Source organism: Lissotriton helveticus, chromosome 9 (genome assembly GCF_964261635.1).
Source record: "Lissotriton helveticus chromosome 9, aLisHel1.1, whole genome shotgun sequence".
In the NCBI taxonomy this organism is placed as follows: domain Eukaryota; kingdom Metazoa; phylum Chordata; class Amphibia; order Caudata; family Salamandridae; genus Lissotriton; species Lissotriton helveticus.
In genome coordinates, this window is record NC_136070.1 from 916615046 (window position 1) to 916640273 (window position 25228).

The window sequence follows — 25228 nt, forward strand, 5'->3', positions numbered from 1 at the left end:
TTTAAATTTAGATGTGGGTTGTGAATTGTGTGATGTTATAGGGTAGGAAATTAAAAAGTAAGTAAGAAAGTAAATGTATGTAATAATTTGTTTCTGAATAATTTCCAATTACAAATATTTATTTGTTTGGAATTTATTTCTTATTTTATTTCATATAATATTTGTAGGTATTTTTCATATGTATTTAACAATATGTTTTTGTTAATGAATAATAAATATATTTGTATTTTAATTGTAACATATTTATATATTTTCTAATTTATTTTGTTGTTTAAATATTTTTGTTGTTAATATTTTATTTGTTTTTAATTTTGAACTGACTGGAGTGAGAATATTAATTCTTACTCCTCTGCAATCCAACACTTCCCCTACTGATGCACTCACTGGAGTGGGAATAGTAATTCTTACCCCTCCGCTATCCAACACTTTCCCTACTGTTACACTGTTACACTCACTTGAGTGGGAATAGTAATTTGTACCCCTCCGCTATACAACACATTCCCTACTGTTAAAGTCACTGGAGTGGGAATATTAATTTGTACCCCTCCGCAATCCAACACTGTCCTTACTGTTGCACCCACTGGAAAGGGAATAGTATTTTTAACCCCTCCGCTATGCAACACTTTCCCTACTGTTGCACTGACTGGTGTGGGAATAGTAATTGTTTCCCCTTTGCTATCCAACACTTTTCCTACTGTTACACTCACTGGAATAGGAATAGTAATTTTTACCCCTCCGCTATACAACACTTTCCCTACTGTTACTGTCACTGTAGTGGGAATACTAATTTGTACCCCTCCGCTATCCAACACTTTCCTTACTGTTGCACTCACTGGAAAGGGAATAGTATTTTTAACCCCTCCACTATCCAACACTTTCCCTACTGTTTTTACCCCTCAGCGATCCAACACTTTCCCTACTTTTGCACTGACTGGAGTAGGAAATGTAAGTTTGAAGATTTTTAAATAGTTTAAGGTTTTAATTTATAATAGAATGTTTTTTTATTAGATTTTATGTTGTTGGTACATATATGTATATATATATATATATATATATCCGTAAATGTTTATATTATTTTAAAATTATAAAATAAATTAAAATTCATAGTTTATTGTTTTAAAGTAAATATATATGAATTATTATGTATGTGTTTAACTTTTTTAATTACGTTTATTTGTTATATTTTTTTAATTTACATTAAATCTACTTTATTTTGAATATTAATGTTATTATTTAACATATTTAATATTTATTATTTTATTGTATATATATATATATATATATATATATATATATATATATATATACATATAAAAATCGATATTTTATACAACTATATTTTTTACATCAATATTTTTTTCTCGATATTTTTGTACTTACCTATTTAAGTATAGGGAGTCGATATCTTTGTATTCTATATTTCTTCATCGATATTTTTTACTTCTATATTTTTTACATTGGCACCTTTGTGTTTATCATTGCTCAGTTTTTAACCCCTTCGCTGCTGGGCTAATTCCCCCGTGGCGCTGGGGGGGAGGGGGGCACACGCAGCACCACGGTGCTTGTGACGAGCTCAGCTCGTCACGCTGCACGGTGGCGCTGTGCTGATGACGAGCTCAGCTCATCATGACCACGCACGTTTTTTAGAAGGCTCATCACCGCGGGGGAATTAGCCCCGCGTGTGAGCACCGCGCGTGTCATGACGAGCTCAGCTCGCCATCAGCACACGGCCACCGTGCCTCATGACGAGCTGAGCTCGTCATGAGCACGCAAGGAGTTAACAATGCTGCTCGCACCGATGAATGTTTATAATGCACAGCTCTCCACTTTGCCCAGAAATGTTCCCCAAGAAAAAGGACAAACATATAAAACTAAAATAGATATCATCAATCTTCAATCTGATTTTAGTTGTTGGTTATGTCTGAAATATTCGAATTTGTATTAGAAGTTTGAGAATTTGATTGACATGTGTGCTGCATTGCAATAGTAAAGTACGTGCTAAAGCTGAGTAAGGTTTGTAACTTCTGAAGTGTGTTAGGCTGAGCTGTGAAAACATATGTAAACTGGCATGAGTGGAATTACAGTAGTTGCTTGAAAATAAATTTAACAGTTAGGTGACTTGTATGATTTGAGAGTTTTAATAATTTATTTGGTATTACTTAATACAATATTATAAACGTGTTGCATAAGGCTTTGCAATATTGTCAATATATATGACAATACTTTGGGATAATTATATTTGTTTAATGATCCATTATGACATGCCATTCACTTTGTCCTATAATTTCTGGTATTACTGGGTAACTGAATCACAGAGATAACCTTTATGCCACTCTTTAGGATTCTAAAATTTCATTTCTTGCACAAATCTGAGGTTATCCCCAGCTAGTCATAGCCAAAAAGTGCAAATGCAGCGCAAATCTTCGAAAAGGAGACCTAAGAGTTTAAAACGATCAAGATATAACCACATTATTATGGACACCCTTTTTATTACCCAAGATGAACGAAGAAATAGACGAAATGGCCCAGTATTTGGTCATCTGGAAAAGGCCAGATGCGTGGGATGAAATGGAGGGGTATGAAAACGCAATTTGAAACAGCAGGTTGTCACTTTTATGGACAATGTGCAGCACTGTGGTTTACAAAGCCTCAGCTCTAATAGAGTACCCTCACCATTTTTTTTTATCCTTGACCCTATTTGGAAAAGATGCACCTACAGACAAAGATAGACTCTACATAGTGACAGTTAAAAGATAGTTTATACGTTATTTGAAGTCTCTGTCAACATTACATTAGCAACAATAGTAGCAGACATTACCACGTAAAAGTGAAGAAAAAAAGCATTACTTTGAAATGTTATGTTCTTTAATAAGCTACCAACAATGACACCAGAGCAAAAATTCGTCACGTATTCAGAGGTAATACTTAGGCCCCCATTAGGATGGCGGGAGGACTTAGCCCACCCGCCATCCCCGTGCAAAACGGGACCGCCCGCGATCGGAGCGGCGGTCCCGCCTTGGCCATTATGATGTGCCTGCCACACTGGCGGCCGCATCATGGATTCATAACATTGCGGTGGGCGGTGTTCACACCGGCACCCGCCGCAATGTTATGAATGCATTGGATGCATTTGCATACACAAAGCGGCAGGCACCGCGCGGTGCCTGCCGCTTTGTGTATGCAAATGCAGGGGGGTACCACAGGTATCCCCCATGAGCAACCCCCACCTCGCCTTCACCATGGGGGCCTGCAGGGGGCCCCCATAGTAAAGACCACCTGGAAAAGCAGCTCCCACAGCCCATCCTAATATGGCTGGCGGTGTCTGATAGACACCGCTACCATATGAACTCTTTTCCACGCCGGCCCCATGGTGACCGGGGCGGGAAAGCAGCGGACGGTGTTTCCGTCTGCCGCGGTCCCCCCCGCCATAGTAATATGGCGGGGGGGAAATGGGTGGCGGGCATGGATGTCGGGCGGATCGCCACCGCCCGCATGGCGGTGGCGATCCACCTGACATCCTACTGGGCCCCTTAGTTGTTTTTTTGTCCGTATTTTTTAATTCTGAGTGAAATACAAGCTCCTTGCTAAAATAAATTCAGAGCAAAACAGCTGTGTATGAGATATCACATGTGGTAACTTTTTTACTAGATTTACCTGCTTCCTTGAACTCTAAGCCACTTTCCTTATTCAACTAAATATGCCTGGGAATCAACCCTGGCTGAAGCATCAACAGAAGCCATTGGATAAAAGGATTAAGGATATACACATGATAAATGCTAACCACCAACTTCAGGTAGGATCTTATCTTCAGCTAGAAAGAGTAAGAAAGCTTTAATGTTGAACATAAATGAGATCTTCAGTGAGGAAACCCTGCTCATGTTGTCTTTCAACTCGTTTTCACTGTATAAAATGCTTAGGACGGAATCTCTTAAGTAGCTGCAATGGCCATTTCTGCTGAAATTTACTCACAAGGTTTCCTAGGGCCTGAATCTTGGAATATGCTTAAGGATCCTCATTCCTATGAAGTTCCCTAAGACTGGTTTGTGTACCAAAGGAGCAGGCTTTGTACATGATGCCAATAAGGAACTTCATCCCAAGAGCTTAATATTCTGTGTCCATAAAAACAAGGCCCAACTCCAGACACTACTCCTCAAAACCCACTGAAGGTGGAAATCGAAGCATATTTTTTCATTATTCACTTTCTCAACACATATGGACAGGGCCACTAAACATATATGTGATTCTGCAGTTTTAGTATTATCCACATAGTTATGGATTTGATGCCTTTGTAACCTGATCGACCGTCTGCATCATAATTTACACATTTTTAGATTTCAGCAAAAAAAAATTATATCTAAAATCAAAAGTTAACTAAACAGGAAGAGGCACACATGGTTCCGCTTCAGTTGCTGATTGATGTATTCAGGTGCTAGAATGGTACTAATGAGGTGCATCTTTGCACACACACCATAGGTCATTTTTCTGGTGGATACTCTCTATCTGCAAACTACTCACCTTCTGACCATCCTAGCTACCAGTCTTGATCTGGAAATTTTTCCAATGCCTTTTACACACTGGCAGGGGGCACTGGCTCTATGTTGGCACTGAAAATTATGGCACAGTGATGTCACTGGATCATAAGCTCCAGACACCAGTTTCCTATTCTATTTTTTCCTCACCAGCGAGGCAAGCAGAATGAGAGTGACAACAATTCTTATAAGATGTGGAACAACAAACTAACTTGGAACCTTAATAAGATTTATTTATAGATGACCAGCCTTCCTAAACATGGAAGTTGGTGGCATTTTTGGTATTTTAAGGGTCCACCAGAAAGAATGTTACCAAAGGTAGGTAATTTTTTCTTCTGGTGGATAGTTCTACCTGCAGGTGTCTCACCTTCTGAATAGATTTCTGATCAGTTCTCAGTCCGGCAGAGGGCCTTGAAAAAATGTCAGGCAAATAAATTCTAGAGGACATAGAATGTATATCCCTGCTTACCTCTGAATCCAACAGTAATGCTTTGAAAAGGTATGAGAGGATGCTAAGTTGCTGCCTTATAGATTTGGGAGGGGAGTGAAAACGGTTGACTGAATTCCATGAGTGGCTTAATAAAAGATCTAGTGATATACAATTTTCCTTGGAGTACAGTAATAATAAAATCAACTTCCTTGATATAAGTATAGTGGAGGAAGGGTTTTTTTTGCACACTACTTTATACAGAAAACCAAGTGAAAGGAACACCTTGCTCCGTTACACAAGCCATTATCCACGCAACCTCAGGGACAATTTACCATACGGCCAGTTCCTGAGGTTGCGTCGGAATTGTACGCGCAAGGAGGATTTCTTTAATGAATCCACACTACTCATGGAACGACTGATTGATAGGGGCTATCCACGGCGGCTCCTCAAGAAAGCACGAAAGAAGGCTTGGTTCTGCCACAGGGAGTTCCTGCTAGAACCCGGGGTAAAAAATACTGAGGTGAATGAAAGAATGACGTGTGTAACTACGTTTAACACCAGGAGCAGTGACATTAAAAAAGTTATTAACAGCCACTGGCATTTAGTGGCTGATGAGATAGGGATCCCAGACCCACCCATGCACGCATTCAAAAAGGGAAGAAGCATTAGGGACTATGTGGTGCAATCATTATTACCAAGTAAGAGTAGGGAGGCCCAGACCACCCTCTGGAATATTCCACCGGTATTGGGCCACCACAAATGTGGTACGTGTAAAGCGTGCCCATTAACAGAGGAGTTAAAACAGTGCACTTACAACAACTATACGCACACCATGAGGCATCATACTAATTGCAATTCGGTTGGTGTGATATATGTAATCACTTGTCCATGTGGTTTCTGGTACATAGGACAAACTGTACAAAAGGTAAAAACGAGGATCCTGCAGCATTGTAGCAGAATTCGCTGCAAGGTGCAGGGAGCCCCTTTAGTAGAACATTTAGTAAAATTTGCTCACTCGCCCGAAAGTTGGAGATGGTGGGTCTTGGAGAAGGTCACTTTGAATGCCAGGGGGGGCAATTTTGCGAATACCTTAAATGTGCGAGAGTGCAAATGGATGCACACTTTTGATACTGTCAATAGAGCGCTCAATGAGTATGAAGAGATAACAAGACAAATGGCCACATTGTATAATGGTTGATCTGGTTAAGCCTCTATCTTTACCTGTACCTATGTAACATTATTCAGCATGTGTCATCTTGGTAAATAAGGATTGTTACAGCCTATGAGACTCTATTGGTTATTTATATAATATGTATTAGAGTAACCAAGAACTGATTCTGTGAACAATATCATTATTGAATGTACACTAAACTGGTTATGTATATATACCACTGTCGATACGAGTATTGAATGACACACTAATTTGATTACCACTGTTGGAACATGTTTATAATTGTTTATTGTCACATTTTCCTTTCACCTTAATCAAAAATTTTAAACTCCGAACTTCTTTGATGTTATTTTTAAACTACCGATTAGAATGAAGCATTCATTCTGGGCGAATGTGGAGTATCGGCCATGATACTAACAAGACACTTAGTGGGTGTCTGTAATCGAGGCTGCTCGTTTTTATTAACTGAAAAGCCTTTGTCCGCCATTGAAGACGCTTTGTTTGTTGCCAGGTAACCACGTTGACGCTCCAGGGGCGTTGTTTTGGTAACTATGACGTGGCACGTCTTGGTTGCTAGGTGATTTCATAGCCCCGTAACGTAAGGGGATTCCGCTTTCCATTGAGGCGACTCGGAGCCGTTACAGCTTGTGGACTAAGGCATACTGTTTTGGCGTCTTGGGAGACTGATGAAAGGTACGAGGTTAAGGACTGCTGGCTTAAACATATTTATTCATTTAATTAACGAATGCCCGTTCTGGATAGGGAGGTTGTTTGTAATCAAATTATCCTATCCCCTTTCTGTAGTGATTTGGTATCGAAGACTAAGATTTGTTTCAAGGGACGGCGTGTTGGTGAGTGTTTCATTTATTACAATCCGCTGTTTCCATTAGAGACTATAATTGTTGAGAAACCCTCTCGTTACTTTAGAATTATTTGGTGAGCCATTGTGGCCTGGTGTATGACGATACTGAATCTTTAGTAGATAAATAAGGATGAACAAGACTGAGAGTGTTCGTTATCTATTGATGTGTTTGCCAGGGTGCTTGTGTGTTTTTATTTGGCAAATGTACGATGTGCAATTAAAAAAGCAGGTGTTACATGATTATTCCATGTGACAATTAGTAGCATTAATGGCTACTTTGTTTTTCTTTCCAGTGCTCACTTTAGCACATTGGCAAATCTTTTTGGGTGCGGACTAACATCGCACATGTGGCACACCAATTAAGGGTGAGTGCCGTTTTGTCCTTGATCACGTTATAACTTCCATGACAGTACTTGGACATATTTAGTCAGCATATTTATTTGTTGTTACAGGTGCCCATTGATATTGGGGTCATTATACCTACGTGCACATTGCCTGTTCCCCCCTCCCTCCCTTGTCCTGATGAAGACCCGCCCCTGAGGAACCTAGTCACCCAGTATTCTGTCTTGGGTCGAAACGTCGACATTTCCTTTCCTTTGGAGCCTGTACCAACTTTTTCCGGTCCCCTTCCTCCCTTTCCCGTTGTCTCCTGTGCCAATCCAGGAATACGGAGGATTATCCAACCACGTGCCAGCAAGAAAGAATTACATTTTTTGCGAGCTATTATTTTAGGACAGGCTCATCTACGTTTGTTTTTAAATAATTCAATTCTTCTACACTGACCATCTTGGTCACTTTACACGAGCACTTACTTTCACTCTGTTCTGTGCACTCTTATTGATAGTGAACCCTATTTGTAAATATTTGTATATATTTGATATTCTCAAAAATATATATTAAATGAGTAAGTCTCTCGGACTTTGGTGAGACATATTTGCTTGGTTTTATGTGTATTTTTTCTTACATCAACTGATATTTTGGACTACTGTATCTGTCATGTTCTGATCTATATGAATCATAGTGGATTTAATCCAGTAATGACAAAAGTGACTAATCGAACTGTATCATTATATTGTATATGCTGATATGATGTCTAGGACCAATTGTTGACTATAATACTTGATACCCAGGTCCTTTGACTACAATTGGGTTACCCCTTGTTTTATAACTATAAGCCTTATAGATTTCAGCCACAGCTGATGGTGATACTTTCGCCCTTGTATAAAGGGCTCCTAGCCCTACCAATGGTTCCTTATTTGTAGCAGCATAGCACATCTTAATACACAAGATGAGCCATTTTAATAGTGTCATTCTGCGTACTGATTTGCTGCATGCTTACTCTATGAAGATTTAGTAGTTAATTTGAAAGTCATTGGGACAGGTGATGTAAAAGCGGACTGTCTTCGTGGGATCCAGCCTGTGCATCCTCTCCTCCTCCTTGGCAGGATGAGGAGTGAGGGTATTCGACTGACCCAGATGGAAAGAGCTCACCCCACTTGACAAAAAAGCAGTTCTGGTTAGAACAATCAACTTGTTATGCAAGAAAATGTAAATGAGGGATGGACATTCTGTGCTTGCAAATCACTGACGCACCTAGTTCTATAAAGAAAATAGTTTTCAACATTAACAGCCTCAGCTGGCAACTGTGTAGTGGTTCGGATGGAGAACCCATCAAACTTAAATAGAGATGGCTGATCTGGAAGGCAGAGAAAAGCTGATAAGGCAGCTAAGTATCCCTTAACGCAACCTACAGCATCCCCTTCCTGGGCAAATAAAAGTGTGAACTTGAGGATGTCTGTCATGTGTGCCCTAAGGGGATCCACAATGATAACAGCACAACAACTGACAAATCTGTTCGACCTTCCACAGTACACAATTTTACTAGAATCATGACTAGCCGACAAAATGACATCCACTACTTCACCGGCAGTTTGAACAAATGTAGGTGCCCCCTCAGTCTTTAGGCATGGAGGTGGAGGTTCTAGAAGATGGGGTGAACTACCTGCCACTTCGACTGTGAGAGGAGGGCCACCCAGAAAGGAATTCGGAGAAGGTGCAGAAGAAGAGGTGCAGGAAATCTGCACGCCACACCCTTCTCAGCAATGAGAATGACTTGGGCTCTGTAATGGTGAATCTACCCCAGAAACCGAGGAATGAAAAGTGTTAGAGGAAATGTGTAGTGAAGTGGAAAACTCTACTTCAACCAAATTGCCTTCTCCAAGGCTCACTGCAACCAATACTGGAGGGCACAGAAGAGCAGGATATTAGTGTTGCTGACAGCGGCATACAGATCCACGTGGGCGTTCCAAAGATGTGCTGGATCACCTCCGATTGTAGACGCCAAGAATACACCACCCAAATAATTCCTTGTTTCAGAGTCACCAATTATATTTAAAGGGCTTGAAAACAAAGGGGAGAATCTCAGTCTTTTTTGTATTAATTCTATTTTATTATTTTTTAAGTACATCTTCAAACCTTACTACAGGCCCATGTGGCAATGACCCCCTGTAACCAGGTTTACCCAAAAATCATGTATTTCCATCTTGTGACCTTTCAAGCAGGCATTCGCTGTAAATTTCATAAGCCTACATGAGATTATGCTTTTTCCTTGTGGTACTGGAACAGGATACCTACCCAAGTAAGTGAGGGCAAAGTGAGTTGCTTGACTTTGGTATTATTTATGGTCAGCTGATCACAGACCAATCAAATAGAGCTCACGTTTAAAAAAACATTCAAGTGAAAGCCTTAGTCATTGCAAGTTTGTGTCCCAGAGAAGCAAAGCCTACCATTCATTCGCATGAAGCCAAAAATAACATAAATTATTGTTTATAAAGTGTTTGGGAGACTTCTGCTGTTTTCAAGCACTATAAGTAACAGGTGTGACTTTTAACTAATTTAAAGTTATTACATTTGCTGAACCTGGAAGAATGCAACATTAGTTGGTTTTGCCCTGATTCAGGCTTGTATCCTGAAGGACACAGTGGTTATCAGTAAGGAGTGCAAGCCTGCCTTGCCATTTTGCATAGCAAATAAAAAAGAATCAATGTGTTCGCAGAACAGAAATTGAATACACATCTTTAGAGGAACATCATATATTCCTTGCCAATAAATAGAACACCATAAAAGGCATTACTGAACACATAGTGAGAGTACCAGTGCCAATCATGTTACAATTTGATTAGCGTTCCGTGGAAAATGTCTTTGATTGTATGCACTAATGGGCAACTCAGAGATAAAGGCTCATTCTTTAGGTCAGAAGGTAAGGATCAGCTCTGCTTGTGGCCAAAGTTAATATACATAAAAAACATCCCAGCACATAAAAGATACCATGATAAGAGGCACTGCTGATGCTTTGATCTCATCCACACGGAGGTGCCCCTAAAATGTCTTCAGTGGACAACAACTCATTTCATAATGGTTTCTTTTAGAGGAAAATAAACTTAACAGCATAGAGTTAGAGAAGTTCCCAGCAGCCTGGTTAATCCCATGCTGGCAGTTCTTACCTGGCGATCATCTCCTTCTCCTTGTTGGATGCATGTCCTCCACTGCCCAGGAGTTTAGCAGGCGTAGACAGGAAGTACAAGCAGTGGTTCTTAAAATTTTGGTTGATGAGTGGGAGTAGGATCTGTAAATGAAGAACAAGAAATATGTGACAGCCAGTGTAGAGAAAGCAGCAAATTCAATCCTTTGACAAGATATTGTAGAATAATAAAGGGCTGGTCAGGATTTATCTGTACACCCAAATCACCAGCAACATCCAGTAATGCCCAAGCAATCAGACAGAATCATGCTGCAAAGGGGATGGAATAATCTCCTGAAGTGGTAAAACAGACCTTTCTCATAAACGCTACAGGGAACACAACTTTATTTGATGGGTGTTCTGCAATGCGTTGAACATCTCCTCTATTTCTAAGTGAAGTATAGCCAAAGACATACAGTTGTAAGAAGACATCGTTCCTATAGTGACACGGGTACACAAATACACAACAAGCTGACACAGCAGTCTTCCATCCGAATATGTTTTATGAGACATGACAACAGATATGAGTGTGCACTTGGATTATAGCCTGCTGCTGAGGGCTTTATTAGTTGTGAAAGGCCCTGAACCTGAGTTATAGGCAGGAGGCACAGGTGGAGGGCCTATAACAAGCAAGATGGCCTATAACAACTGGTACAGTCCAAGGGAGGAGAGGTGAGGTGCATCGGCCAGAGCAGCTGACTTCGGAGCACAGGGTTCATGGTTCGGGCTCTGGCGGCAGCTCAGCTCAGCACCATGTGACTCTGGGCAATAGCTCACTTAATTTCCACAACGGCCACCCAGCTCCTTGAGACCCGTAAGGGTGGGTAGTTTGCGCTTTACAAATACGGATTTACATTTACAAGGCAGAAGGGGGACATTCCACCCACCAATGGTAGGATGCTCTAAATTAAAAAGGGAGAAAGAAAAAGACAAACATAGGAATGCTGGAACGGAAGGTCTATGTGAGCCATTATTGGCCGATCCACTCCACTGTCTTCAATGAAGCTGTCAACATTCAAAGTTTTAATAAGAACTATGCTAGTGAAATGATGTTACAATTGAACCAGTGCTTCAGGACAGAGTTAGGGGCAAGCTTTCCTGTGTGTCAGAAATGACCTTATGCCTTAGAATAGTATATGGGGTGTTTATTTTAAGATCAATTATTAGTTAATAAATTTGAGACACAGCTATTCGGCCTGAGGGCTTGCAACAGTGGTTACATTTCTTCTACTTCAGAAATGAAAACACATGCCTGTCATACTGCCACAGCCGCTACACTCATTTCCTCAAGAGCTCGTCATCTGGTCTTTTGTATCACTGATGTGAAAATGTAAAGCCCTCTTCACATAAAGGCTGATCTCTCATCCTCCTTTGAGAGGCGCGGAAGAGCAGAGAACGTTGGCAAAGTGATCGATTGGCCAAGAGTAAAGGTGTCAACATTTTGGGAAGGAATGTCGCTTGACTCATTAACATCAACTTGTTAGGAAAGAAAGTGCTGTAGGGTGGTTGAACAGACCATGCCTGCAGCTCATATATCGAGTACGCAGACAAGATGGCAGAAAGAAAAACTGGTTTCAATGTTAAGATCCTTAAGAAGTAGCAGTGCAGTGGCTCAAAAGGGTTTGCCCAAAGAACATATCAGGTCTCACTTGGGCATCACAAATGATTTGGGGAAACGTGGTTGAAACCATTAATAAAAGGTATCCCAACTTTAGACAAGGACAGCTGGTCCAGTAAACACAGAAAGGACCAAAGGTCCAAAAGATGCCCCTTCGCAGTACCTACTTCAACACCTCACTGGGCTGACAAAAGAACAAACAAAAACCTTCAGAAAGTTTGGACTGTAAGAAGTGAGTATATGGGGCATCACACTATGCAACAAATTTCAATCAATGCCCTGCATAAATGAAATGTGTGGAAGGGTTTCTGGCTGCAATGATGACATCAACCAACTCAGTCACCAAAAGAAACATATTCAGTTGCCACCATTCAATTTACATTCACACAGGTGTAGGTTGCAGAGACTGAGATGCAGGACTCTGCTGTGTTGAGGAGAAGGTCTTCAGAAGTGGTAGCCTGAACAGAGGATAAATACTCAGGCTCAGATGTTCTGGCTACCACACTTTCCAAAACCCAGTTTGGTGCAATAATAATGAATTGTGCTTGGTCTTTTCTGATACACTTCACAACTCGAGGTAGGAGAGGGTGTGGTGGGAATGCGGACAAGAGCACTTCGCTCCATTTTAGCCAAACAAATGCCTTAGATGAAACTCCATGATGCAAAATTGTTGACACTGTGTTCTCACCGGTGGTGAATAAATCTGGCCAGGGAGGTTCCCAATGACCGAACACACCCTGCTCTACATCAGGGAGGAGACACCACTGTTGATCTACCAGATGACGCCTACTTAGTTCATCCACTATGGCATTCAGGGGCCCTGACAGGTGGTTGGAGACCTGGAAGATATTCTGCTGGTCCAGCCATCTCAAGGGGTGTAGGGCCTCCTGGCACAGGATACAGGACCCCACTTTGCATTGCTACTACATAGCAGACGTGCTCCAGCCTATCTTTGATGGATGGCAAGCAGGCTCTCAGGGCCACATGGATCGCTTGAAGATCCAGCAATTTCATATAGAGCTCACTCTCCGCAGGAGACCAGAGGGCTGATCTTCACCTCTCCAAGGTAGCCCAACCAATCCTGCCGGGATGCACCTGTCACCACGAAGAAATCTGGGTGGGGAAGAGAGCGTGGCAAGCCGCAGCTCAAGTTGGCATCCACTAACTACTGCTGCAATTCCTATTCTGTTTCCTTCGGAATCTGGGTGGAGTCGAAGAAGTTGCTTTGATGCCGGGCCCACTGGGATCTGAGGATCCACAACTGGGCCTGCATTTGCCACCTGTTGTTTACACCAATGAGGACCTTACACAAGTTCACGAAACCAAACAGCATAAGCCATACTCACTGAAATGCAGGACTGATCCTCAAACATCACAATGATATCCAGAATTTCTAGGACTTGCTGCAGTGGAGGGAAGGCCCTGAATGCCACTGTGCCAAGAACTGCACCTACGAATGGGGCACACATAGGATTTTGGCTTGTTAATGGTGATCAGACTTTGAGGTACTGGAATTTGCATATTTCCAACCTCCGAAGATGGGCAGTGACTGCCACCATCACTTTTATTAGGTCATTGAAATGTTGTGAGCGTCATTAAAGACAACAGAGCAGCAGCAGCCTATTGTAACTGGTATAGGCCAGCTTCTCTCATTATTTCAATGTCCTATTACACAGCCTTTGCCTTTGTCTTTCCCCTGCCTCTCCAAAATATATGGAGTGGGCAGGGGGGAGAAAAAGGCAGTGGTTGTGGTGCAGGGCACACCGCAGCCTACTCCTCCCGTCTCTGATAGCCCAAAGAATCACCTGAGCCTCTGAAGGAAGGAGGAGGAATGCTGCTCAGCTCCTGGGTCTCCCTGATTCAGCTGAACAATACAAGGCAGTTTAGCCAACCCCTTGGAGAACCAGGGACTGAATTCAGCCCCCTTTCACATCTATTGCTGTGAATGTCTAGCAGCTAAAGCCCTGGCCCTGCACGCGGCTGATAGCTGGTGAATAATCACAGCAACTGCTGTGAATCAAAGACTTCGGAGCCTCAGGGATTTCAACCCACTCGAGCTCCAAGAGGCCGTTGAGCCTGCTGTAGTGGGCTATACCAGTTGTTAAAGGCCCGCTCCCCTGTTAAAGGTTGGACCAGACTTTAATGGTCGGCATAGCCCGATACGGCGGGCTATCAGGCTAGATGAACACCAGAACGTCCGAAGTAAGACCAAAAGAGAGCATGGCAAACTAAAAATGATCTTGGCACACCTTGAACTGCAAGTAATGCCTATGGAACAGCAAAACAGCAATATAGAAATTCCCGAACTCTTTGTACAAGGACACTATCCAGTCATCTGAGTCCAAATAACAGAAGATTTGAGCAACAAAGAGCATTTTGAATTTGTCCTTCTATGTGAGAAGTTCCCAAATAGGCTCATGGCCCCTATCCTTCTTTGAAATGAGGAAGTGCTAATAGCACCGTTCTCCTTTCTATGAGTCTGGTACAGAATCAATGGCACCCTTTGAGAGTAACGGATTAACCTCCTACATTAGGACTGCAGAGTAATCTTCTGAAGATCACTCTGGTATGATAGGAAGGTGGTGTGGGGTGGAAATAAAGGGAAAGGCCTAGTTCACTTGACCAATCTGGAAGGCATACCTGTCTGACGCTATGGATCTCCAACGGGGGAGCAAATATGTCAGATACCTGTCTGGCATGGGTCATTATGGGCAAACTACAGTGGCTTGGTAGCCACTGGAGTGAGGCAGGAAATACTGGAAGACTGTAGTCCCTGCTGGCCTGTATGGTTAGTACCAGTGCCCCGTCTCCGGCTTCGAAAGGACAGGACCTGCTGCTTTTAAAACTGGCTCAGAGAGAAAATGTCACCAGTAAGCTAGTCCTCTGGAGATTTCTGATAGAGAAGAACACGTTACTTACCTTCGGTAATGCCTTATCTAGTAGAGAATATATTTAGCCGCAGATTCATTACCTGAGAATTTCTCAAGGTGTCAGACTGTATCTGGAAGATTTATTTGTGAGCAGTACCCCTGCTCGCCGGAGATGGCGTATGTTGGAAAGTAGGATCTGCTTTCATGGTTAACCCCACTTTTTGCCTGGCGTCAGCGTGTTTTTGACTTATTCTGCTGCGCTCCTGCTAAACAGGACCCCAGCATGTGTTCTTTCCACTAAATTGGCTCTGGTAAGTAATTTGGTACCTCCACCATTGGCTACTGGTGTCCCCTATAAGTCCCTAGTATATGGTACTGAGGTACCCAGGGCATAGGTACACCAGGAATCTCCCATATGCTGCAGCATGTATTGTGCCCCCCATGGGAGACCACTTAAGCTGGACTAGATGCCTGCCATTGCAGCCTGTGTGAGCTGGTGCTTGCACCGCTCACGACAGATATCATTTTTCTTATATCTGAGGTCATTGAACTTAAAACCTATAAGTCACCCTTATGGCAAGCTCTTCAGTCCTGATGGCAGGGTGCTTGGTTACAAGTGTGAGGGTGGCCCTGCATGAGCAGGACACCCCTATAAACCTGAGAGTCGATTCTCCGGGCTTTGTAAGTGTGGTCAGGCATTGTAAGGTATATAGTGGACATCAGTCATTACGAATCAAACATGGTATCAAACTTGTTGCACTCATACCTCAACACTGATATTGGTGCTGGAAGTATGATTCATGTACTGAGGGGCTCATTAGGAGACCCCGTACTCCCGGTAACAGCCTTTCAGGGTCTGCCAGCAAGCTAGTGATGCTGCCGACCACAGACACGATTCTGCCCTCCTGCTGCTGAGCTGAGCTCAAGCAGGGATAGGTAGAACAATAGGTTTCCTGTCACAGGGAGGTGCAACCTCCTCCCAGACAGGACTTAGTGTTTTGGGCTGGGGTGAGGGCACTTTGCAGCATCACCACACTGCTTTGAAGGGCACATTTGGTGCCCTACCCCGGTTTGAGCCAATTCAGGAACCCTTGGTTCCCGCTCTAGTGCGAAACTGGACAAAGAACAGGGGAGTATCCTCCCCTCGGCTCCTCTGGGAGGGACCCCTGAGTTGTTCCAACGCTTTTCCTAGGGTACTTAATTTATACTCTGTGGATGGGTCATTAGATTTATCACGGGACAAGACTCACCTCTGAAACCAAGACACTCTTTGACCGTCTGGACACTCGGACTTTGTTGGACTTCGTCTATAACCGAAACTGCATAAGGGAAGACTCCTGCTGCTCCTGGTCTTGCTGTTCTTCAAGTCTCCTCCTGATGGTCTTCTCTTGCTTCAGTGGACTCCTCTGCTTGCTCTGGGCCTGCTCTGACTCTCCTGCACTTGGTGAGTCCATGGGACTTTGCTGGTCCCAATGACAGCTTCTCTTCGCGTTCCACAACAGTTGCGGCTATCAAGGCTTGTTGTACTCTCACCAGACACCAACCACCTAGACACTGGCACCCAATGTGGGACAGCTCGAGCACAGCTCCTTTCCTTCCTCACCATCACTTGGTCCTTACAACTGCAGCAGTAAGGTCACTGTGTTCTCTTCAGAACCTCCCAACATCGGTGGGTATTGTGCTTCCCTGCCGCCTGGTCACCTTCGAGTGGCAAATACGCTGTCCCCTCTGCTTGCAGGTTTTTCACTTCCAGAATCCACCATTGGATTCCACCAGTCTCCTTCACAGTCTTCTCCTGACGACCTCTATGGCAGGTTCTGACGTCACTTCCCCCCATACACACTGCTTCCCTAGTGCAGGTAACCTGGTTCCTGGGGCATCCACAGACGGGGTGGCTCTCCAACCTTCTGTCTTCCAAAAGGTTTCTTCTGGGTCCTCCTCTGAAAGAGGGCAGAAAGGATATCAACAGCCTTTACTGTACACCATGCCACAAATTTGTTCCATCTACAGACGTATACCGTTTTGGTGGAGGGATCCCAAACGCCCTCTTCTCTCTCCCCTTCCGTAACTACTTCCTCCTCGACCAGCTGCCATGGGCGGGGCTCCACGTCCCCGACCCTTTGCCACTTGCTGCAATAGCACTCTCGTCTTTAAATCTTTTGCCTTCTTCTCTTGCCTGTCCTTATTCTCATTCTCTCTATGCTCGTAGTACTGGGCCATACTCAAAATCCCAGGGGGAGTGGATGTCTTCCACGTACTTTCTGATGCTTGTAATCGTGCTGATATTTCTGGCAACAAATTTGTTACGAATCTGTTAACAAAAAGTCGCAACCCACCATCTTGGGATATATCCTGACCGCTAAAATCCATGAACGTTTCCTCAAAACGAGTAAAAAAATCTGAAACTGCCTCATCCTTCTTCTGTCTGCAGGCCGTCAACTTATCCCAATCTACCTTCTTAGGTGGGATGAGTGAGTGCATGTATTTTTTTATACGCCCTGGCAGCGCTAGAATCACAGCCTTCGGCTTCTCTCCTGGCTTTCGCTCCTTGTCCCAATCCTTGAATTCTTCCCAAGTACCACCCAGCTCTTCTGTATGATCTGAACCCTTCACCTGTCTCCACACATCCACGGGAACGAATAATCCGAAAAATAATTCAATATCTGCTAGAGTCATGACCGTCGAGGAAGCTGCCTCTGTTAATTCTTTGTAATAAGCCGTTGGATTTTTTCTCGAGTCAGGCAACTGAGCCTTCAAAGCTAATACCTCGCTCCTTTTCCAGGGCGTATACACCCACTGTTCCTGGAAATGAGCGTCGATACGAGCTCGGGTCACAACCTGTGTTGTCGGGTCTATTACCTCAGGTACCTCAGGGTGAAATACAGGGTGCACTTCACGCATCGGGTGTACCCCAGGGTAATGGGGTTCTCCCGCTTCTGGTAACTCATTTCTGTATTCTAACAAGAACCTCAGACTACGGAACACATCCTTTATTCCAGTGTTGGCCCTATAAGCATTATTCTTGATATCACGGAGAATCGCCGGTGCCTCCCCACCGTATCCCTGTTCCCACAACGCTATCAATGTCGTCGACATGTGCCACAAAGCATGTTGCTGCATCAAAGGCTCATAGTCTTTCATGGTAGACCAAATGTCTTCCAATGAATAAATGTTATTCCTGGCCCATTCACAGGCTTGATTAGCTACCATCGTCTTCTCATCCAACCCAACAGCAGAACGTGTAAGCAACTTCCGTACCTGAGTAAACAGTCCGCCTCCCGCTCCTCTAGTGGGAGTTAGCAGCGCGCTCTGGGGGGTAGTACTGGCTGAAACAGTTGGGATGGCGGGACCAGCAGAGAACACCGGGGAGAGCACAGCAGGCGCAATTGGGCTTGTCGCGGAGAAAGGGAGCAGGGGTACAGTAACAGAGGGGGAAGTTCGTTCAGCCACAGAGGAAGCAGGTGCACCGGATAAGGAAGGGGCACCCATTTGGGGAACTGAAACCACCGCCGGGGAGGCGGAATCCACCAACACGGGGTACAAGGGCTGCGGGGCATATGGGGGAGGGGGTCGAGTGTTCAAAATGTCCTCCATCTCATCTTGGTCATCCTCTCTCACTACATAACTCTTATTATCCAATAGCCTAAAACGTCTATCTGCGCGCTCAATTTGCAGTTCATTCTCTTTCTTAGTGTGTTCCCTGGCTTTCTGCGCCATGGTCTGCGCCGCTTTCTTCTGAGCCACCTTTTCCTCCCTCATTTGCCGTTCTCGTACCTCCTTCTGCCAAAGAATCAAACATGCTCTGGCGACTGCGCCTAGCAAACAATCTATCTTGTAAGTAGTCTAATTTTGCTCCATCAAAAGAGCCAAGCAAAGGCCACTGTAAATCCACATTATCTTTTGTATACTTATGCCACAGAGTAGAAAACAGAATCGGGGGTAAGCCGTGTTTAACATACATTTCAAAGTTTGGAGAGCCCTCCACCGGGGCAGGTTGGCTCTCAGCCAATCGAACGTCAGAGACATCACCACAGCACCCTAAACACCGTAATTTACTGAAACACGGCATCCTGCTCTCACACAATCATACACTAACACAAAGATTCACACTCGTACACTTGCTCACTTACCGGTAGGTCACGCTCACAGCTTCAATATACGCTACATCAAATCCGTACCCAAAACACGTGTTACAAAAATGGGACAAGGCCCGTCGACCAAGTCCTGGGGAACCTGGACCCTACCGCAGACCGAACAGCACACCCGCTGTTCCGAAACTGGGGAACACATCCGTCTCCTGGGCAACACTACAGATCGGCATGTGCTACACCGCATGGGACTCGGTGCTCATCTCCGCGAACCGCCACCCTAGGCGTTCGGGTGAGTCCCGAGATCCTTCCGCAGCAATCCACCCGCCGACTGCAGTATTACCCAGTCGGATGACTACAAACCAACGTTCACCCAATCTCCGTCAAGTCTGTCAGAGCGCCACTTGCACTCTGAGTTCCCCGGAGCACACTAGCCCCAGGAGCACACCGGCTCCTCTAATCACCAGAGACGCACCGGTCTCTCGGAGCACTCCGGCTCCTCCAAGTAACAGTCGGACCACTCACCTTCTATGCGCGGTACCGACCTCTACCGTTCTCCACCTCCGGCTGCCAGGACCAACACGGTCAGCTCCAAAGTTCCGCCTTCCGGACTCCGGCGTAGGATCATGGACCGGGACCTCTTCCGATCAGCAGGGCGGGTCAGCGCTGCGAGAACCAAGCTCGGCATCCAGTGGGTACCCGGGCGCACCGTCCCGACCAGAGGGTCCCCGGCCTTCTGCTACCCACTTACGGGTGAGAAAGGTCCTAATCGCGGAGTCCCTATTCGGGCGCCATCTGATAAGCGTGGCTCAAATCCACCCGAGTGACTTACCGCACTCACCTATAGTTACCCAATAATAAGTCAGCCGGACAGTGGAGAAGAATAAACAAACAATTTATTAGGCCACAAACTCCCATATGAGAGGGCCCTGTTCGACCTCACCCCTAAGAGTGCGCCGAGAAGGACTGACTCATATCATTACAGTAACACATTATAATACGAAGAGCAGAGTAAGGCACGCCCCTTGCGGAAAAGTACTGGACCCCTGGAATAGTGAACAATGGTCTCATACAAGAGGCATCTGCACCTGGAACTGCAACATTCTGTTATCTGGCTCCAAGGACACGGAGCCAGGCCTTAGCATCTCCAGCACATGAGAACAGAGTGATAAGGGGTTTCGCTAGTAGTTTCAGTCACAGTGGGCCGAAAAACAAAACTGCTGACATGTGGAATATTCCTATTCTTACGGGAGGGGGATGAGCACGTGCAACTCGCACAGAAAGGGAAATGCTTCAAAATGGTGGCACACAGGCTAAGCTAAGAATAACTGTAATAATGTCACACGCATAACTGAATAACTAATATTGGAATATAAACGGAAATGCATAAATGAATATATCAGTTGTTAGACACACTCTGCTAACTAATAAGCATAATATGTGAAGTGGGCGGGGCATAGAAAACTGAAACCTATCAATCCCCTGCTACTGCAACAGAAGATCTTCCAGAAGAGGCAGTCTGATCGGAGGATCAATAGCCTTGTTCAAGATCTCGGGATACCAGACTTCTTCGTTCCCAGTCCATAGCCCCAAGAATTACTTGGGCCCGGTCGTGCTTGATCTTCTTCAGCACTCTAGGCAGAAGTGGTATAGGCGGAAAGGCGTATAGAAGACCGCAACTCCACTCCAATGAAAAGCGTCACCTAGCGAGTGCCGCCATGGAAATTCCAATGAGCAGAACTTCTGACATTGCGTGTTATCTTCAATGGCGAATTGATCAAAACCAAGGTTCTCCCTAATGCTGAAAGAGACCTTGCACCACATCCGAGTGAAGACGCCATTCATGACCCATCATGCATCGGCAGCTGTGCTCGTCTGCCCTGGCTTTCAGGGAACCTGCCAGGTTTTGAACCACCAGGGACATGCCCTGATGGTCCAGCCGCTTCCAAAGACGAAGGGCCTTCTGACAGAGGGTCCCCGACCCCACCCGCCCTGTTTGTTGCAATATCACATGGTGGTGGTGTTGTCCGTGAACACCTGCACTACTCTTCCTTTGACAAAAGGAAGGAATGCCGTCAGTGCAAGACAAATCACCCCGAGCACCAGATGGTTGATGTGGAGACCAGAGGCCTCTGATCTCGGCCTCCCCCATGTGGCCGCCCCACCCCAGAAGTGGCGCATCAGTCACTACTGTGAACTCTGGGTGTATCATGAATGTTGATATATATGTCCTGCTTCTCATGATTGTATATATGCCCTGTTTCTCATGATTGTTCATTGTGTCGCTAATTCTGATGAATCGTATGTTTCCTTTTAACTTGTATATATTATTGTGTTATTATTGTGTTTTTTACTGGCTTTTATGGTTTTAATCAAATCGAATAAAGTGTATTTTGATTGATTGATTGAACTCTGGGTGGGGGAAGGGAGAGGGACCTGCCATTGACCCAATCCTGGTTTGTTAGCCACCACAGCAATTGGTGTGCAGTGCCCTCCGAGATCTGGACGCAACCAGAAACATTCCCCTGATGCTGTGCCCACTAGAACTTCAGGTCCCACTGTAGAGGCCGCATATGCCAACTGGCATGATTCACAAGCAGGATGCAGGAGGCCATGAGGCCCAGCAGCCTCAGGGTCATTCTGACCGAAACCCAGGATAGAGGCTGAAAGATCAGAATCATAGCCCGAATGTACGAGTTACATACCTTAAATAACGATGTATCTGGTAGAGACGATTCTAGCCGCATATTCCTTAACGTAGAATTATCCCCAGGCGTGAGACTGGATCCGGAATTTTTTATGCCACAGCATCCCTGCGCGCTGGGGAGACGGCATCACGTGACTCCGCCCAGGCATTGTCTGCGTACGTGACATCAGCGAGGTCACATAAGTCCCACCCCGGCGCGCCTACGTCAGTTTTCTTCGGAGACTTTTTCCGCGCCACAACGCGGAGCCATCATACAAAACTGTGGGAGTATGGGAACAGCCGAGACAAGTTTCATCCGGCACTCCCGCCGCGACTTCGGCTTCAACTGCTGGCACGCCTTGCAATCAGAGAAGTCATGATGTTCCCCCAAGCACCACATGCAAATGAGGTGAGGGTCCATCGGCGACATCAGGCGTCCACAAGATGAGCACGTCATAAAGCCCGAAGGCATCCGCACACTGTTCCCACAAACACACGCAGTAGCGAAAGGGAAAGGCCTAAACAGGCCCGGAGCACGACCGGATCTGCGTTGCACACAGAAAAGGAAACAACGGACATAGGCGTGCCGGGGTGGGACTTATGTGACCTCGCTGACATCACGTACGCAGACAACGCCTGGGTGGAGTCGCATGATGCCGTCCCCCCGGCGCGCAGGGATGCCGTGGCAAAAAAATTCCGGATCCAGTCTCGCGTCTGGAGATAATTCTACGTTAAGGAATCTGCGGCTAGTAGTCTCTATCAGATATCCCAGACTCACTGTTCGGGGAGGATAAGCCACGATATGTGCTGTGTCCAGTACCGCCCCAATGAAAAGGAGCTTCTGAAAGGGAATCAGGTGTAACTTCAGCACGTTGAGAGTGAACCCCAGCGAATGTCGGAGGTCCACCGTAGTCTGGAGGTGGGAGAGGACAGCCTGGGGCGAACTCACCTTCAACAGCCAGTTGTCGAGATAGGGGAAGACTGGAACCCCTGATCTGCGCAGATGAGCTGTGACCACCGCCATCACTTTCGTGAACACCTGAGGGGCGCTGGTAAGGCCAAAGGGGAGCACGGTGAACTGAAAATGCTCGTGGCCTACCGTGAACTTAGCTAACGCCGGTGGGAAGGCAGGACCGGGATGTGAAAATAGGCGTCCTGCAAGTCCAACACTACCATCCAGTCTCCAGGGTCGGGGGCAGACAGGACCTGAGCCAATGTCAACTTTTTGAACTTCTCCTTCTGGAGGAAACCGTTGAAATCCCTGAGATCCAAGACAGGACACATGCCTTTGTCCCTGGGTACCAGGAAGTAGTGGAAATAACAACCACAACCTGCTTCTGGCACAGGGACTCGCTCAATGGCTCCCTTGGCCCAGAGAGCCGCAACTCCCTGACGAAGAAGGGCCAAGTGATCAATGACATGCCATGGAAAGAAGGTGGCATGGAGGGAGGAGTAGTCTCGAAGGGGAGGGAGTAGCCCCTTTGGACAATCTGCATAACCCACCTGTCTGATGTGATGTTGTGCCAGTGAGGGAGGTGATGGTGAATCCTGCCGCCCACTGGCAAGCGGTGGCCTTGAAATGTCAGACTAGGAAGATTTGGAGGCTGCTGCAGAGGGGCGCTGGTGGATTGGACCGCCCGCTGGCCCCCAAACCCTGACGCTGGGTCCCACATCCCTGGCAGCGCAGAGGCTTTTAAGCTTGCGCAGGCCTGTGGCTCTGGGCGGAACGTGGTGAGGCACCCCTTCCGCAGTCACGAAAGTGGCAAAAAGAGGACTGCACGGGACAAGAGGTGGTAGCGGGGCCCAAGGATCTGGCCGTAGCCCTGGAATCCTTAAGGCGCTCGAGTGCGTTGTCCCCTTTGTTGCCATACAAGTGAAGGGCATGTCCAAAGGAGTCGATTGGACATCACCTGAAAAGCCAGTGGACCTCAGCCTGGCGTAGCGTCGTAGGGCTACCGACGTTAAAATCGTGCTCCCTAGCGAGTCTGCAGTGTCCAGCCCACATCGTATGGCAACCTTTGCTACATCTCTACCGTCAGCAACTGCACAGGACAGCACGGCCCAGGCCTCCTCCTGGCACTGTGGCAGCACTTGCGTGACCGTGTTCCACACAGAGTGGTTTAATGGCCCAAGAGGGGTGTTCAGCGACCGCAGTCCTAAGCTGGCAGAAGAAAACATCTTCTTCCCAAAATGATCCAGCTTCTTGGATTCCCTATCTGGGGGAGCTGTAGGGAACGCGCCTTTGGATGTTGAGGCTTGGACCAACAAGGTCTCAGGGGTATGGTTTTGAAAGAGAAAAGTGGGGTCACCCGGGGTCGGGCAGTGGCGTCAGGCAATCATCCGGTCCACAGGAGCCCCTGTGTTGGGCCTGAAGCAAGTGCCCAAAAGGATGTCCATCAGGGCTTCATTAAACAGCAGCAGTGGCTCCGAAGAGGCTGCTGCTGGTAGAAGCACCTCAGTCAGGAGGTTGGTCCTGACTGCCAACGTAGGTAGCTAAAGGCTCAAGGCCTCAGTCACCCTAAGCAACACCACAGTGTAGGAGGCTCCCTCCTCCGTGGCAATGGTAGGGGGGGAAAGCATGCCAAGGTCTGGGGATGTATCCAGACCACTGGCCTCACCCAGTTCCTCTCTCAATAGACCCCTCCCAGTCCTCCTCACCCTCCTCTGGCTGCCACTCAGGGCAATAAGGAACACCAGGTTAGAACAGAGGTACAAAAGTACCGGTCGGCGCCGGTACTGGCGTTGGTCGACACCGATCGGCGCCGGTCTGGCTCCGTGTCCATGTCGAGGTGGAGGATGGGGTCGACGCCGGCTGGTGACACAACTGGCGTTGGAAGGAGGGGAGTTGTCGCCAATGGATTCGGCGCTGGAGGAAATGTTGTAAGGTCCAATATCAGTCTACTGTAACAACAATGCTGCTTGCACTTGAAGGCACTTTAACAAGTATTTGAAATGTATGCATTTATTCAAAACTTCTTTTTAGTTTTAAAAGATTTGCTCGATGGACATTCTCCGTTTAGCTCATTTTTAAAAGGTTTTAATAATAACCACACACAATAAAGAAAAATCCTCCAAGAGATTGGACGACTTTGCCCTTGGCCCAATGTTTTGAAAGTCCCCATGCAATCCTGAATCAACAGGCTGAATCTGTAGATAGTAGGATAGTGTCCTACAATGGAAATGGGACCTATAATGTAGACAACATATGGCAAAAATTATTTCACAGAGATTAACTCTCAGAAGTGTGACACAAGTGTATACCCAGGGATGCCAGACTGATCAGTTAAACCAGAAAACACGTCTCATTCTTTCTCGCTATTACCTGACAACCACACCTTCCATATCTACAGTTGCTAAGGAGGACATTTTTTGTTTATAGAGAGTTGTGGTTGACTTTGTAGGCTGATCCAGGTAACAGTAAATATACCTGTCAATCCAAGATTCCTTATTCAGC

General features: G+C 45.7%; 1 protein-coding gene across 1 annotated transcript in view; it reads right to left on the bottom strand.

Annotated features, from left to right (window-relative positions):
- Window positions 1–25228, bottom strand: part of RYR1 (ryanodine receptor 1) — a 1073089-nt gene that overhangs the window by 432991 nt on the left and 614870 nt on the right. Inside the window, exon 61 of the mRNA XM_078661091.1 lies at window positions 10496–10617. Within this exon, the coding sequence (XP_078517217.1) occupies window positions 10496–10617 (122 nt within the window). The remainder of the gene's footprint in view (window positions 1–10495; window positions 10618–25228) is intronic.